General features: G+C 42.3%; 1 protein-coding gene across 2 annotated transcripts in view; it reads right to left on the bottom strand.

Annotated features, from left to right (window-relative positions):
- The window catches only part of plekhh1 (pleckstrin homology, MyTH4 and FERM domain containing H1), a 72,964-nt gene that overhangs the window by 14,530 nt on the left and 40,467 nt on the right, over window positions 1–17,967 (bottom strand). The window contains exons 8-21 of one of the 2 annotated variants that reach the window (XM_088925939.1): window positions 16,285–17,198; window positions 15,530–15,608; window positions 13,816–13,907; window positions 12,587–12,737; window positions 11,939–12,075; window positions 11,290–11,403; window positions 10,125–10,211; window positions 9,618–9,776; window positions 9,366–9,446; window positions 8,304–8,483; window positions 7,461–7,572; window positions 6,494–6,606; window positions 3,150–3,326; window positions 1,007–1,104 (exon numbers count right to left, since the gene is read on the bottom strand). In XM_088925939.1, coding sequence (XP_088782065.1) covers window positions 1,007–1,104; window positions 3,150–3,326; window positions 6,494–6,606; window positions 7,461–7,572; window positions 8,304–8,483; window positions 9,366–9,446; window positions 9,618–9,776; window positions 10,125–10,211; window positions 11,290–11,403; window positions 11,939–12,075; window positions 12,587–12,737; window positions 13,816–13,907; window positions 15,530–15,608; window positions 16,285–17,198 — 2,494 coding nt within the window. The remainder of the gene's footprint in view (window positions 1–1,006; window positions 1,105–3,149; window positions 3,327–6,493; window positions 6,607–7,460; window positions 7,573–8,303; window positions 8,484–9,365; window positions 9,447–9,617; window positions 9,777–10,124; window positions 10,212–11,289; window positions 11,404–11,938; window positions 12,076–12,586; window positions 12,738–13,815; window positions 13,908–15,529; window positions 15,609–16,284; window positions 17,199–17,967) is intronic. The other variant, XM_088925940.1, reaches the window with a different exon arrangement.

The following is a 17,967-nucleotide window of genomic DNA, read 5'->3' as shown; positions in this document are numbered from 1 at the left end:
CAGGAGCTGCCAGTCAGACAGTTCATACAACTGTTTTCAACTCAGCTTGGTCACTAGTTATTCTTTGTTATTGGGCTGACACTAAAGTGTGGATATGCAATTGTACTCAGAAGGTCAGAAGGCTTTGGAAAACAGGTTGCTGTGGCTTTTGGTCCTGACATTTTGTTTAAAATTAAAATGCATTCTACAAACACACAACTCTTCGATTTCCATTTTAATTTTGATTCCTCTTTCCGCAGCAAACCATCCTCAGGCAATACCTTTTTTTCTCCTGTTACTGCCTCAATGAAATCCCCAATGTTAAAAGCACAAAAGGAAAACATTCACTCAATATATATTTCAAGTGTTTTAATAAAAATGTGTAAGAGGAATATAGAACAAAAAAACTTAAAGTACTTGTCCTACACAAACAGGCTGAAGGATCTGAACCTTTTTAATCTTGAACAAAAAAGACTATGAAGTGACATGATGCAAATATTCAAAATCCTCAAAGGCACTGACATAGTCAACCCAGTGGATGTCTTCAGAATCAATAGTGAAACATTAACCAGAGGACATAAGTGGAAGTGCATTTAAAAGTGAGACATGAGGTACGTCTTTACCCAAAGGGTTGTGGGAGTCTGGAACAAGCTACACAACCATGTTGTTGAAACCGATACCCTGGCTTACTTCAAGAAAAGGCTACATGAGATCTCTGAATCAGTTACTGACTTCCAAAGGGGTTAGATGAGCCAAACTGCCTTTTGTTTTGCCTTTTGTTTTCCTTAGTTCTAAAGGAAATTGGGTTTTCAAAATCCAGATCTGACAACCCGAAAAAAATATTTTCTTCTGCACAATAATTCGAATCCTGAGACCCTTTAGGAAAATTGAATTAAGGAGTCCTACTGCCCCTGACAAAGTAGCTGTATTTGTGAATTTCCAGTGCTGTGTATCCTGAGCTCCCTAGAATTGTTCTCATAGCAAAAAAACAGGCGGGAGAGAGTCTGCCACCCCCTTGTCAGCGCACCTTGGGTCAGCGTGGCGTTGCAGATACACTCTCAAATACCAGAGGAAGTGATGCTGAGGCAGAAAGAGAGCAACACACACAGACAGCAGCTGCCAAACCTGGAAAAATAACACACAGTGTGGGCATGATAAACAAGAGAAGGCTTTGGTATCAAATCACGACACAGTAAAATGCAACAGTACTGAATGCCCTGCTTGTACAAGGACATACTAATGAGGCAGCTGTGTGTGGCCTCCATGGAGACATTGACTGGTGGGCCAGCACAAGAATAAAGAGATGCCCCTGTGTCCTCAATATCTGGTCAATCAGTCAAGCAGACACCACCTGCCTGGTGGCTGCTTGACTGTCAGTCTGTTTTTATTCCAGCCCAGCTCACAGTTAGATAGATACTTTACTGTCCACTGCTGTGGAAATTTGTCTTTGGCTGCTCTCACAGAAGAACAAAACACACAATCAAAACATAAGAGTCCCATAAAATCACACAAAATCACAATAACAGTATGTGACATAAATAGATGGATAAAAAAATACAGAAGGTGGTGGGGAGAATACATTTCCATACCTTCATTGAGTAGTTTTATTGCAGAGGGGACAAAGGACTTCATATAAATGTTTTTATTCGAATTTGGTATCCTTACCATCTTCCTGATGCGAGTATTATGAACTGAGAATGGAGTGGGTGTGTGGAGTCAGCTGTAATGTTCTTTGCTGTACTATGATATAAGTCACAGAGCTGAGGCTGCTGTTTCCCAATTATTTTTCCTGCCATTTTCACAATCCTGCACAGTTTGGTTTTGCTTTTCAACCCCAGGTTTCCATGCCAAACTGTCTTGTTAAATGCCAGGATGCTCTCAACAAGGCGATTACACAATTGAACTTAATAATAGGATTAAATCAAACTGTTTTTTCAACAGTTGTCAGCGCTTAAACACATTTGGAGGTCAACTTTAAAGCTATTGCTTAACAGCTAAAATATCATCGCAAACCTCTGGGTAGAAACATACTTACAAACATTTCAATAAAACAGCTTGTTAGCTCAGTTAAGGTTTTAATTAGGTAATTAAGCTCAGCTGGATTGAAAGCCAGCAGGTGTCTGGGCCTCCAGCACCAGGATTTGGAACTCTTGTTCTAGAAATTATCATTTTCTTTCGTAAAGATTCTTTTATAAAAAATAACAACAAAATGCTAGAAGTATGAACCCAAACTGACCCTCCCGGAACCCGCTCAGGACCAACCCTGTTCATGGCATCTACTTTGATGTTCCAAAAACACATGCAAACCTATATTCAAACAGATCGCCACTTCCCACATTACCCATCGGTCATTAAGAAGCATGTTTGCATTCACTGTTGTAGCGTTTTGAGATGCAAAACAGAAAACAGCAGCATATTTTTAGCGGCGTATTATCTTTTTATCCAAATCAAGTATTTTTTTACTTTACCCCCCACTTTGAAATCATCAATTGCTAATCAACTTTGCTTTACTGCTACAGTACATCCGCAGCAGTGCGGTGGGTCAGCTTGGTCCTGCTGCTTTGGGGAAATCCCGATTAAAGTTGGCTTGTGACAGAGCTCAGGCCACAACTGCCAACTTCTAGACTATTGGGCTCAATCTGCAGGTAGCGATAGGTTTTAATGGAAGAGGTGCTAAAGGGAATTCACAAAGCTCGCAGCCAAAGAAAGATTTGTTAAGTTACGTAAAGTAGGGATCACAACTCGAGCCCTGGAGGACTAGAGGGTTTGTGGTTTTCCTTTCACTTAAGCCCATAATTGCCTAATTGAGCTCATTATTTGTTTAAGTGGAGAAACTGCAGCTTTTCCTTGTTCTTGAGAAACTGGAGATATAAATAGAATTAGACAACCTGCTGGACAGAGCCCTTGCATTGGACTCTGCTTACGTACAGTATATTATAATAACTTTAAATTTAAATAATTTTCTATTGAATTACACTCCAATATTATTTCATTTATCAGTGTGGGAAAATGCCTTTGTCTTTGACTGCATACAGTATGCCTCTTGGCTCAATTTACATTTAAGAAAATTCCTTCTTCTAAAGCAGCCATTTACAGCAAGTTTCCGGAAAGAAAGGGAGGATGCTGGTTTCGAGAGGAGCTTCTACTCTTCCAGTTAATCCTGTACCCACCTGGATGAGAGAGTAGTTCTGGGGCTGCCGGTGGCTGGTCTGTTTGATGAGCTGACAGTAGATCTCATTCTGTAACTCTGGGTGTGTCAGGCATACTTGCAAAGCATTCTGGGCCAGGGACATGTGATAGTCAATGGAGGGTGACTCCACTAGCACGTTGATGAAGAGCTGACAAGACTGTAAGAGAAAAGGTCATTTTTGCTATTGGCAAATGAGTATTCCACAATGGAGGAACCTATGCAACTTTTATTCTTCCCTGCATCTGTCTCTGAATGGGGAGAGAGACTAGTATTTGTTTGAAACTGGATTCCGGAGGTCCTTGAGAAAAAGCTGGATATGACATTTGGAATGATCAATACGGTATGGTATTAAAAACAAAATGGCAAAGAAAAAGAAAACAACCTCTACCCTTCTTGTAGATTCTCTTGAAATTTGAATCTCTCACTCTTAGAGTGCTTTAACAGTTTGGGACAGCAGGGGTCAGCCCATCCTCACTGACACTTCATATTTCGAACATTACCCTGTCTTTCCTAGCATAAAGCAGATTTTAATAGCACAAAGACATGTGAAGACTGAGCGATGTATTTAGATATCCATGTTTTGGCATAAAGTTTAATTCAATTCTGGATTACAAACATTAGTAAAAAATGTATCCTTTAATAATTTCTCTTGCCCTTTAAAAGAGTTTCAGAAATCCCTGAAATTCAAAACAATACCTCATGTTAAGTTTTTAAAAGTAAATGTTTGGCTAAATCAAAAGATTGAGAGGCAAATTAATCTCTGAGGCTTTGCAATACTATTTCCATGCAATATTTTCCACTGAAAAACAATAAACTCACTTTCTTCCCCAGCATTCATGCGCTGGTAAGAAAATCTGGTTAGATTTTTTTTTTTAGCACATTGGTCCAATATTGCATAAAGCCAGCAGCCATATCACCCTGCAACTCACAACTGGCAACCCACTGAAGCCAAGCAGGTGTGAGCCTGGTCAGTACCTGGATGGGAGACCTCCTGGGAAAAACTAAGGTTGCTGCTGGAAGAGGTGATTGTGAGGCCAGCAGGGGGCGCTCACCCTGCGGTCCAGGTGGGTCCTAATGCCCCAGTATAGTGACGGGGACACTATACTGTAAATAAGTGCCATCCTTCAGATGAGATGCAAAACCGAGGTCCTGACTCTCTGTGGTCATTAAAAATCCCAGGGTGTTTCCTCCTCCCCAACCCCCCCCCCCCCCACTGACACGCCGGTTGGAGTATTTCTCGGTCGCAGTTAATGGCAACGTCAGCTCAAAGATTTGGTTCAAACCAACAAATGGAGACTAGGGTGCCGACAAGCAGACCCTGCTGATGCGGGATTAACGCTAGGAAAGAGAGAGGTCCAATATTGCATAACTGAACAATCTTGCAAACACACAACTCTAACCACTGTAGGTTTAACACTACTACACTATAGGAAATGCACTGAATTGCAAACATAATCACAACGAACAGCAATCGCATTATGCAGTGGCTGAGAACATGAAGAAAAGCACAACTCATTGGAGTAACAGACACTGCTGTAATCTCCTGCTGCCTGGCTGACTGTCAACACTGTCTGTGAATGATATCTGTGGGGTGGTTTCTGGGACAAGTTCAAGGTTCTGAGATACCCATTCAAGTTTTTGGTCTGTCAGATGTCTCAGGAAGGAGGAAAAAAGGCACCCTTTACCCATCTTTTCCCATCCAACAGTTAGGACTTAAGGCCCGGACTCACAGCCACAAAAGTGCCCTGCCCTGAACAAATAATACGAATACATTCATGTGGCGTAAGAAACAGAACAGAACCATTTTCAGAAGAAAAGATAGTGGAAACATTTGTAATGCAGGTAAATTGGACTGCCAAAATCAGGCATGTTTTTTTTCATATTTTTTATACAACATGAACATAAGACTGAAACAGTGCATTTATAGAGCAGACAAGACAACTGCTTTCTTGAAATACAGTTACCTTCAATAAAGGGCAATTGTAAACCACATCTGAACAGCATGTTTATAGATCATTGGCCTTTTTGAGAGAGAGGAGTTTATTTGCCAAATGTACATGTACATTGAGGTTCTAATTCATGCTGTTCTCTCAGAGCATGCACAGTACAACAGACAATACAACAAAATGCAGAATACATTACAAAACAGTAAATAAGAAACAATTCCAGTCGTAGCCAACTATCATGCACACCAGAGCACAACAATATACAATGGTAGTACAGAACAGAGTGCAGAGGTGCAGTGAATTCTGAGGCATTGCGCAGTTAGCTGTTAATCATGCACACTGCCGTATGGTAGAACTTATGCTTAAGCCAGTCCATGCTTTAATGGTGCGGCACCATTGTCAATGCGTACAGGGGAGAACAGTTTGCAGGCATCTTGAATAATGACTTGGGCTTTATTGCAACAACAGGTGGGGTGGATCTAGCACGGTAGCCACAGCGCGCCAGTGCGCTCACCACACACTATCAGTGGGGAGGAGAGCAGAGTGATGAAGCCAGTTCACAAATGAAGATTATTAGGAGGCCATGATTAGTAAAGGTCAGGGGGAAATTTGGCAAGGACTCCCGGGTAACACCCCTACTCTTTTCGAGAAACGTCCTGGGATTTTTATTGACCTAAGAGAGTTAGGACTCTCATCTGAAGAATGGTGCCTTTTTACAGTACAATGTCCCTGCCACCATACTGGGGCATTAGGATCCACACAGACTGCAGAGTAAGCACCTCCTACTGGTCCCTCTAATACCTCTTCCAGCAGCAACCTTTGCCTTCCCAGGAGGTCTCCCATTGATGTACTGACCAAGCTCACACCTGCTTAACTTCAGTGGTCTACAGTTTTGAGATGCACAGTGATATGGCTGCTGGCTACTAGTGATACCACTACTTAGGACTCTTTTTATGGTTGTTCTATAATGCAGTAAAGGAACCTGACTAACATGCTGGGATTCGTTCAGCAAGTTCTGAAAACCAGTTATGTTTCGAATGTGACATCCTTCCAGAACCTGCTGTCATTTTTGCCTTCCTAATTCATTTTATATTAGTAATAAAAATAAATGTGAAATAAATAAAAAAAGGTTTAGTACCCGATGTCCTCCACACAGACTAAGGAAACGGATTCTTCTCTGTGGGAAGAAACGGCATGCATGTAAATCGGTAATGACAACGTACATGACCTTCCCTCAAGCACTGTGGAGGGAAATTGGGGTAAGCTTGTAAACTTGTCCAGATAAGTGCCTGCCCTACTGTTTCTACATGCCCTGAAGGAGTTTTCCCAAGTCTCAGTCAAAACAGAGAGCAGGACTGTTGTGAGAAAGCGACCTCACCTTGAACAGCTTCAGGGCCTCTGTCTGCAGCGCCTCTGAGGGCAGTGTGGTGAGTGGGGACAGCAGACCCTCCTTACTGTAGCACAACACAGGGTGCTTCCACATTGGGGAGTCTGGGGGGCACACAGAACAGTATTACACTCTTCACAGGGCCTGAGCTGGATAAGAAATCACTGAACCTCTTACCACAGTTTATCCACCACACAACACATTTCCCCTGCTCTGGCACGTATAGAGTTACACTGATCTAATGTCACACCAGACTAAATGTGATCTACAGACACGCAACCATGTTTATTGTTTATTTGGTGAAGTTAAAACATTTTAAAATTGCAAACTTCAGCATCAAATTAAGGAAAACAGACAGATGGGGCTGTCATATTATTGGGTATAATGTATCTACTGCGATTCATCTCTATCAGGTCAATTGCTTCTTAAGTTTTATCACACAAATCAGACCATTTCTGGACTTTTCAGAACCGATTTTTACTCCTGGTCTTGTAAGGCTGCTGTGTCACCTGGGTTTCATTCCACACTGGAAGTTTAATGACTTTTTTGAATCACCTGCTCACTTACAATGTTCATGATAACCTTACAATATCGCCATGTCTTTACTCACTCGGGGTCACAGGTTTATTTTTATATTTCAAGTCACTATACTGGAGCTTTGGGTTAGAAATTCTGGTCCAGAAGGAAAGAGCTACCAACAGGACCATCAATAACCCTCACCAGGCCCAGCCTTGCTTAGCATCTGAGAGCTCACCCAGTCAGGCTACAGGACGGTGGAGCTACACCTGACGGTTCAGGCACACAAGACGATCACAGACAGTCAATCACATCAGAAAGTGGCCCATATGGGCCATGGGCTTGTGTTCCAGTCAAGCCCCTTTAATGACTGAGTCACACAAAAAGTATTAGGCCTTTTGTCAGAGGACGAAGACCGAAGTACAAAAGGCGGTTTGCTTACCAGGGTCCCCATCTCGGTCGAGCAGTTTCCCAATAAGCTGCTCATATTCGGTGCCAACCTTCAAGTTGCCACTGCTTCCTGCCGCCACAGTCAGGTGGTAGAGCCAGGCATCCTGGACGAGAGGAGAGAAACACCTTGAACACCCATCTGTTCACCGTGTGTACATATTGTATGACCTAAAGAGGAGCCATTTTGTCCACTTCTGGGTGATATATTGGAACATAAGAACAGTTATAAATGAGTGGAACCCATCCAACCCCTTTGGTACTGTAGTTAGTAATTACTCTAATCAATCCCAAGATCTTGAAAGAAGCCAGGGCATCAGCTTCAGCAACATGGCTGAGCAGCTTGAAAAGAAGTATGTTTGTAGTGTTCTAATCTTCGTTAGGCTTCCATTCAGATAATGATTCAAATCAGTCACTATTATGCGCTTTGAGAGGTCAAGGTCAATTTCAAGTAAATAACAAAATTGCATGAAATATAAGGGATGTTATTGTTAAAAAACATTTGTACAGGTTGTATTAATTAGTATTGTTATTTTTTTTTGTTAAGGCACCAATAAAATCTACCCATTTTACTTCTTCAGAATGGACAGTGAAACATAAATCTGGGGATGCAATTGAAGACTACTGAGATGAGCATTTAAAACCAACAGCAGAAGAAGCACTTTAGTTGAGTTCAATTAAGTAAAGATCTTTCAGAGCAATAATCAGAATAACCTTCAGCCCTAAAGATTCCAACTTAACTTAGTTGATCCATAACTCCTATCTCCACAGGGGCTCCCCCAGCCCATGGCAGGAGACCCCTACTCCAACAGAAAGGAACAGTTGCTGGGGCACCCACCTTCTCCTGCTTGGTGCCGATCAGCAGGTAGGTGGGGCTTTGCTCCTTGGGGTAAATGACCAGGGTGTAGTGAGAGGAGAGGAACCCCCGCCCCCCCGCCTCATAGTCCTCGTCAGAGTCACAGGATCGATCCACTTCCTCCACCCGCGCCTCCCTCACGCGCAGCTTTCCCAGGGGGAACTGATCCAGGACACACGGGGGACGTTAGAGCACAGGGCGCAAATCAAAGACTAGACTGCAGGTCGGATTTGGAGTGAGGTGCAGTTAACACGAAGTCTGCAAGCTCAGAAGGAAAGTAAATGAAGACTAATGTATAAGAGTTTATTCAGGACAAAAAACAATAGGCAGTACGTGCCTCTTTACACACAGAGATGCAGATGTTTGGAACAAATTACCTAGGTACTGTATGTTTCGCAAGCTGATTCTTGCTCTTTTTTTCTGCAAGACTGTACTGAGCTTTGAGTTTCATGATAAATGATCTGGAACACAATTTTATTGGAGTCTTTCAGATGCTATGAAGACATATGTTTGGATGTTATCCAGTTTGGAGTGTTTAATAAAATGAGCACTAAATAATTAGCGATTTTGTTCCAATCACATTCTTTGTGAAGCCATTTTCACAACATTGATGGGATTTTCATGATGAACTGCCTCCCCTGCAGAATTAACATCACAGTTTGGCTGTTTTTCGGGTAACAAATATTTGTTTTTTCAAAATCCAACTCAAATCAATAGGGATTGAATCACATAACTAATTGAGAAATCTTGAAATATCAAACAGGCAAATAATTAGTCATGGCGTGATACAAATGGTTGCAAAGAACCTAAACGAAGCAAAGCAATTAAAATTCCAATAATCATGCTAAAAAAATGAAAGTAGCTCATAACAAATTCTACAGGAGACAGTTTGGATCCAGGGAACAAACAGAAAAGGTAATGGCACAGGTGATCACAGAAAAACATGATCACAGATTATGCCTTTGTCTTTGGACAAACTTTAGTAGTGCACGTCAAACTAATTTATCCAATTCAATAACTGTAGCCAGTAAAGAGACCTCCCACCTTATCATCCTGATTGCGGTAGTAGTAAAACACTTTCCCAATCAGAGAACACCACACTAGTTTAGAGTGGCCATGTTTCACCTGGTGAAGAACAATAAACAATAACAGATTTTTTAGAACAGTTCAGAGTTTTGTCACATCATCAACTCTACATTCAAGCAAAGAAAAGCAGAGCTCATTATATGGCCAGATGAAACTAGTGAGATTCTTGATTTCGTAAATCTACAAAAAAGACTTTTTGAAATCTCTTACCTTGGTGAGCCAGCCTCTGACAGTGGGCTTGGCGGTAGTCTCCATGACGACAGGACTAGCGGCCTGCACCTTGAGGATGTTCTGTAGAACCCGAATCCACTCCTCCAAAATATTGGGAGAATCTGCTGTCAGGTAGTATGTCTTCTTCTCAGTGATGAGCTTAGGAGAAAACAAAGGAGTGTAACAAAAAGAAGAATAGTTCCCGTTTTTCCCATTTCTGTTTTTTTGTTGATCTTTTCAACCTTATTGTAAATTGTTCATACGATATGCCCACTTTAAAGTTGATAAACATTGGCATGCTGACAGCTCCAATGTGCCTTACTGGAGAGTTAGCAATGACTGGAGGAGTGATGTATCTCTCTCAGAGAGCACAGTTAGATCTAGGCAATAAAGCAAAGAAGAAAGCAAATGGCTCATCCTGTGACAATTCTTTAGATTTAAATTCATTCATTACAGTCATTAAGATTCCATTTTTCTTGGGCACCGTACGGTCAGAACAGATCTCACCTGGAATGTCTGTGCCCCCTCCCCTCGAGCAATCCTGCACGAAGAATTCAGTTCAATCTGCCCCTGAGGTTTCCGGATGACATCGCTCTGAAAACATTAACACAAACAGAGAAAAATGAACATGCCCTCCTGAGCAGCCATCTTAAACTTCATCCTTATCTGGACACTCATTGCTAAAGTATAGCCCTCACCTTGGCAAAGAGTGGCAACCAGATCTAGCACATTCCCCTCATACATACTCCACATCAGGTGGAGAAGTGAAAACTTGCTTCACCCGTTGAATTCTTGGGAAATTTAGACCAGATTTCTCTAGCCCGGAGTGGAATTTAACAGGACTCCAGGATTAACGCCTCTAGTCTTAGGGGTCAGTGCCTTGGGATTGTAGTGATTTGGTTAGGGCCTTCATTTAACTTCCCAACCAAATGATATTTTATGCACTTCTGTAATGCTCTCTGTAGCTTTTAAGAAGTTATTGGATAAAACCAGGAAAAAAATACAGAAAGCCTTAAGTTCTAAAATCAAAACAAACAAATTTCCAGCTTTCCCAGAGCAAAATTATACTGCTGTGTTTTGAAAGCATAAGATGTAAATGTAGCTTTATGAAAAAACAACTTTGCTTTTTACATTTAGGCAGTTTTAGGAAATCATCCATCCATCAATTTTCTAACCACTTTATCCAATTCGGTGTTGTGGTGGAGCCAGAGACCACCTCAGCAAGCAACAGGTGCAAGGCAGGGTACGTCCTGGACACAACACCACTCCATCACTGGGCAGACACAAACACAGACAAGTACACACTCACACCAGGGCCAATTTTCCCAGAAGCCAATTAACCCACCAGTATGTCTTTGGACTGTGGGATGACACATGGAGAACATGCAAACTCCATGCAGATAGCACCACCCAGGACCCCAGCACTGCGAGATAGCAATGCTAACCACTGCACCACCGTGCAGCCCATAGTTTTAGAAAATCATCTGGTATTTTTTTTCAGTCAAAAATCCAAAGCAAATAATAACCCAGAGCAAAAACTTTTGTAAGTTTCCTTTCATAACTTTAACCTGGTAATAAACTGTTTGCAATTTATTTTTCATGCATAACAATAATTTCCAGACTTGGAAATTAAAAAAATGTAATGTAAAACACAAATTGCTGGTTTACTCACAGGGGACTTGTAATATAAGATTTCACCATTCCTCAAAACAAACCAGCGTCGTTTCCATGCTTTCACCTGGCTCCCCATTTTCAGTAAGTACCCGGACTTCTCCAAAGGCTCCTGCTGGATACGGAAAGGGATGCAGGTCAGAAATCCTCACAACAGTGTTCTTATAATCCTGTTTTATAGCAGTACAAGACATGTTAAAATTGTGTAACACACTAGTTAGGCTTCATTTAGAAGTTTGGTCCCCATGATAAATAAAAAGATAACTGTTCTGGACATAACCAGCTACATTCTGGGGCTTAAGGGAATGTCCTACACTGACAGGCTGGAGGAAATGAGTCTTTTCAGTCTACAAGGGCACCTGATAGAACTTTTCAAAATCTTAAACGTTATCAGAAACGCGAAACACGAACCGGTGGGCACAATTGGAAACGACATAAGAGCATATATAAGTGTGAACCAGAGGAATTTCTTTGCCCAGAGAGTGTAGAAGAAGCTGCCTGGCTGAAGCGATAACCTAGTTTCTTTCACAAAACAGCTGGATGAGATCCTTGGATCAACTAGTTACGAACTAACAAACAGGCCAGATGGACTGGATGGATTATTTTCTCTCTTAAACAGAGGGAAACAGTGCTCAGCTCAGCACACTCACAGCACAAGCACTCTCGCAGGAGTAGGTGGACGTCCGCAGTAGCTTGTGCTCTGGCTCGGAGCAGTCGCTGTCGATGGAATAGGCATCTGGCGGGATGGCGTAGTCACTCTCCGAGCTCACCGACGACATTGACACACCTAAACGAAGTACAGTACGCAGAGAGTCTGTCTGGCTCCTTTCCTCTGTTTTGTCACACTTTCGCAACGAGTCACAAGACTTATTTTTTGAGTTTTAAAACTGCTTGCTGAATGTTTTTTGATCATGTAAGGAATCTTTAAAGATATGAAAAATGGAAAAGGTGCAACAGTGTCTAAAACCAGCCAAATCATTATTTTATCTATACTGTTGTAGCGGCAACATGCATCTTAATTGATGAGACGAAAGAGTGTTCAATCAACCAAAAGGTAGAACTGCTAGCAAACAAGATCAGCTCATTCATAATTTATTACATTTAATAAATATGCACATAACTGCTTCAGAAACAGTATATCTTCAATTACTATATATACGGAACTATTTTCTACTTGTAAAGTGGATTTTCCTGAAGTGCTCTCTTCTCAGAATCTTAAGTTTTTGCAGCTTTCTTCCGACGCGTGTCTGAAATGAAAACGGAGTTGTGTCGGGACAGTGGCCTCGGGAGACACGCACCCCTCTTAACGGCGCGCGGGCTGCCCGGAGCGCTGTTTTTCTTGGCCTCGGGGCCCAGGGCCGATGTGCGGAGGCTGGCGAGCGAGCTGGTGTCGTCCTCCGATCCGGAGGACTCATCCAGGAAGGGGATGCTGCTGATCTGAGTGGCTGTCTGGAAAAGAACGTAGCTAGAGTCAGGCACACAGGCACTCCCACCTGCAGGAATGCTTTTTTAAAAAGCCAGGCTGCAGGAGAAACCAAACAGATGCAAATGTTTCTGCTTCACTGACGTGGATCCAGAAGCAAGTGAATCCACAGAAACTATTTATCTTAGAGCTGTTTCACCAAAACTAAGGCTCTGCTTCCAAACTATTGCTCTTTAAATGCAGATACAACCTTGCTATTGCCTGGTAAAGAACCAGACAGCACAAGCAGAAATGATACGGAAGTGCATTTAAACTGAGAAAAGGAGACATTTCTTTACCCCAAGGGCTGCGAAACTGAATATGAACCAAGCTATCAAACCTTGCTGTTGAAGACGATACCCTGCTTCTTTCAAAAAACTCCTGGATAAGATCTTTGGATCAATTAACTACTAACTACCACACAAGCTAGATGGGCCAAATGTCCTCCTCTCATTTGTAACCTTTCTTGTGTTCTTATACATGCAGTAATAAAGACCTGTGATATCCCTTGTCAGAAGAACTAATACAAGTCTACTTTATAATTTCACTTTGACTAACTACTTCTGGAGCAGGTCTAAAAAATCAATGTCAGTTTCTGATTACCAGTCTTAAAACTGGAGTGCCACAAGTCTTCCCTTTATTCCTCCTTTGGCTTGTTGCACAGCCTAGAATACACCTTCTACAGTATATTGCTCTTTCTGTTCATAAGGTCATCATTCTAACACTTTTGTCAGAAAGCTCTTGAAATCCTGGCAAAATCCAGGATCTGTCTTCTGAGAAGACTTCACAGATCACAGTGGGTTCAAAAAGTCCTGTTGCCCAAATTTTCTATCCTGGGAAGGAAGAAGTTTCTAAGGAAGAATGAGGATGATCTGCCAGGGATGCATTTAATTCCTGTCAAGCAAACCCACGTTACAGAGAATGTTACAAAGATCAGTAGTGATAGGTTTGTGAAAGAAATAGCAGAAGATGAATTATCATTGTTCTGTGTTTCAGCTGGTGGTAATTGCATTTCCTAAACCACTGTTGTTTTCCCACTGCCCCCACATTGCCCCCCGGTCTTACCCCTTTGAGAGTGGTATACACCGGCACACTGATGTTCTTGTAAATGAGGTGTGTGAACGGGCCAGCAGCTGCATACAACGGCAAATGGGAAACTAAAACAATTAAGGGAGAAAAACACTCACATTCTCATCTTAACCAGGCTGTGTCCAGGGATATAGAGGTGCAGTTTACGTCTATTAAGGCATTTAAAACACCACATACAGTATATAAAAGATACTTGCACATGAAGCAATTGCACTGTGCCTACTCTCCAGACGTGCCTCTACTTTTAAACAACACAATAATTATAAAAAGGCCTCCAACTGGCAAAACGGGATTCTGAAAGAATAAAGGTCAACCCCCATCCTGTGTGAGCAGAGGCGTCTTTTGCAGTTAGCCTGCGTTTACAGATTCCACCCCCCTCCTTTTGGAAACCAATTTAAAGCAGCTGAGAGATAATAGCACAGTTCTGCCCCTAATTACAACTCTGGCACATCCTTTCATCAGCCACAGATTAAAAGGCTAAGCCACCACCCCCCATACACACACACAAACACACACACTCCACCCCCCATCTTGTAGTTTTAAAGCTCTAAGGGTTCGTAAAGCCCTGTGACTGGGAAGGGCCTCTGTGAACGGATCACACCTGCTCAGGTGCCCACCCACCTGGGGAGTGGAAACTTAAACAAAGCCTCCTGTCATCAGAGCTGCTGCAGCTCCTGCCTTCAGGCTAGGAAAACTGCCTGTGCAGAATGAGAGATCGCTGACAAACACCCCAGTCAGAAGGAAATGGCCTGAGGCCTTTCTCCCCTCATATCCTCAACACCGTACTTAAGCCTTTGCCTAACGCTGTGGGAAGAACTCCCACAGCTTTGTAGACGGTGGCATTTCTAACAAACACCGTTTTTATTTTTCACCTTCTGCAAAACCCTGTTGAAACAAATTGCTTTCTAAAGCTATCCCCGAGTCTAAACAGCTGAAGGACACTTTGGTTATTTAGGTCTTTATTTTGCATTTTATATAACTCTAATAAAAATGCATTATATATGAAGCTGAATTATTTTTGGTGAGAAGAAGTGCTTTGGCGAAAATAAGTCTTAAACTGCCCTGATTACTACAGTACTTTAACGGTCTTTAAAAGCTTTGGAAAACAGTACTGATAATATTTGGAGCACAAAATTGAAACTACTTCCAGTCCTCACAACACTTGTTACCTGATGTCAAGTAACATTATTATTCTTTAGAAATAAAATCTTGTTTTGCTTTAAAACCATGTACATATAAAATGAGTTTAAATGATAACACAAATCCAGGTACCAAAGAACAAATTCACCAGCACGGCTGAAGAAAGCAGAAATCTAAAATCTAAAAATTAGAATGCATAAATCAATGAAAAGATTGTATTTTCATTTTATTGTGATTCAAACTCATACATATTTAGTTATTAAAAATGTGTTAACTTTTATATCCATCCTCCATAACAGACAGTGTGCAAAACAGTACACAGCTCTTTGTACAGGCAATAAGTGTAAAAAAACTGTCCAGAACTCTTACAGCAGCTTCCATTGTACTTTCAACTGCCTTTTGCTTAAAATGCTCTTTGGTAGCACTTTTACTTATAGCTTCAAAGCTTTCACACTACAAAGTTATGTACTGTACATGTGTCTGGAATAATCGGAATGGTTTCCTTTCGTTTGTTACCTCTCTTATTGTAAGCCAGAAGTAATATAGTTACCTCGGCTAGGGGACCAGTTTCCCAGAGTCACCTCTGACAGCCGCATCCCTGATTTGGCCACAGCATAGATCCGACCTTCCTACAAGAAACACAGGAATCATGTTTCTCCAGATCCCATCCTCTAGCTTCCTCTGCAAATTTCCGGTGTTTAGTGGGTTAAATAATCATTCTACAATTCCTGAAAATGGGAAGTCATATACCAGACTTTCGAACCATTCCAAAGCAAACATCAAGCTTCATCGTGATGCTTACCATGTCACATAATGAAAAACATACACTAGGATCTCAATTCAACTTCTTGATGAAACTTATTTCACTGCAAGATACTGGATATACCACATCCTCAGTCTTAACAGTCTTGGTGTTGTTATTATTAGTCAGTTGGTTAATAATCAGAAGAATTATTCAGCAGTTTTTGTGATGAAGACATACAACAGATCTGATTCCATTGCTTAGGTAGATATTTTACAGATTTGAGCCTAATGAGCCAGAACTCATCCTGGTTTCTAGTAAGAAAAAGAAATATCCTGGTGTTCTTGCTTGTTACTAAAAGCATGACAGTTTTGTATGGTCTCCAAAGTTTCTCACACCAAAAAACAAGCATGTGGACTAGAGAGATTTCTAAACTGCTACCTCTGTCCTCACTCTTCATTTAAACAGATCTGTGTACACATCTGTACCACATTCAAAAACCGAAACCAGGATAAAGTACGGAGCCAGCATGCACATCCCCGGACATCATCTCCAACACTCACCCAAGATGGGAACCTGTGCAGGGGAGGAGTGGGAGGCTTCAGAGAGTCAGTATCAAAGAGCTCCAGCTCCTCCGAGAGAGGAATGAAGGAGACCCTCTCCTCAGCTGGTTCACTTTCGTGCTCCTCAATGTCCATCTTGTCAGGAACCTCATCGATGTCAGTTTCCTCTGGGCCCTGAGCAGCTGGAGCCACAGGCTTAAAGCAGCTGATGTCAATGCTCACGTTGATGTGATGTAGCTTATCAGTCCCTGGCTGAGGCTGGCTGTAGTGTTTCTTGGCCAGCTGGATGCTATCTCTGGGCGTCAGGGGAGTTCGCACCTTAGGCAGAGTCATGCTGGTCCCAAATGGGGCTGCGGGGCAGAAGGAGACGAGCTGGAGGGAAGAGGCCAAGGAAGGGGTGGAATGTTTAGGGGAGTGGACTGGGGTGTTGAGGGGGCTTGGGACGTTGGTTTCACCAGATGAGGAGGAGGAGTGCAGGCGCTGGGAACGGAACTTGCTGTTCAGCTCATCGGAAGAATGGTCCCTCTCCGAGCCCCGCGACGGCCCTCTCTTCTCCACTGGGCTGTGGGCTTCCTTTCCGACCTCCAAGGGATGCTGTTTCTCAGTCAATGACCCTTCCGGCAGCTCTGGCCCACAGATTCCAGCAGCTGTGTCAATAGGAGTGTGCGGGCTGCATGTGCATGGAGGCTGTGGGCAAGGGCTGGCTGGAGGATTCGTTGTGACCTGGCTGTCAGTCTTGACCAAGGCAAAGGGACTGTGGACCCTCTCTCCTACTTCCTGGGTAGTCTGCTTCCGCGCAGAGCAGGGAGAGCGGGGCAGGAGATCAGCTTTCTCATGGGAGCCCAGCAGGGGAGGAGAAGGAGAGGAGCAGTTCTGAAGGGATTCAAGCCCATCAAGCCCCTTCTTTTTTAAATCTGTATAACCAGCAAACAAAAAAAGCATCTTCTTTTAGCGCTGGACTACATGCCCATACTTTTCATGCGATTTATTTTGAGCACAAAGAATGAGACAGTGAAACAAGCTTTATTTTAATGAAACTCCTGCTCTAAATTCTGCAGAAGTAGAGTCTTTGTGCCATCCTGAAAATGGGCAAATCTCAACCAGATGGTTGGATCAAAATTCAAAGGCCCATTCTAAATGATTTTGCCAAATGGACAGATCAGTTCTGTTTATGCTTTGAAAAAAAGAACTAATCATTGATTCTTGGAAAAATGCAACACCCCAAATCACAGGGGATATCAGATCAATCGAAATGCCCTCAATAAACAGACGATGGTAAAGAATGCTAAGAACATTACGCAGTGTGAGGCTCACCCTCTCCACTGTGGATTTAAACTACTCCCATCTGGGAGACGTCTCTGTGTCCCCAGGTGTAATGGTTATAGACTCAGGAAATCATCCATCTCCTCTGCAATCACACTCTCAGACAACGTAAAACAACTCTTAACTCCTGAAACACCGCTATATTGTCTTCTTTCTGGGTGATGTCTGTCTGTTTTTATTTTATTGTTGTGCTGGATTCTCCAGTAAAACAAATTTTCCCCTGGAGGATAATGAAAAACGTGAAATTACTGAATTTCTTTGTCACACCTTAAACATCAGGCTTTCCAATATTTCCCCTTTGATCAAGCAATTAATGAAAATCCCTACTCTGGGTGCAAATGTTTTGACAAGAGCAGATTA

This window comes from Atractosteus spatula, chromosome 9 (assembly GCF_055471065.1).
Source record: "Atractosteus spatula isolate fAtrSpa1 chromosome 9, fAtrSpa1.hap1, whole genome shotgun sequence".
NCBI lineage: Eukaryota > Metazoa > Chordata > Actinopteri > Semionotiformes > Lepisosteidae > Atractosteus > Atractosteus spatula.
The sequence above is the reverse complement of the archived record's forward strand: the minus strand, read 5'-3'. Positions and strand labels throughout refer to the sequence as shown.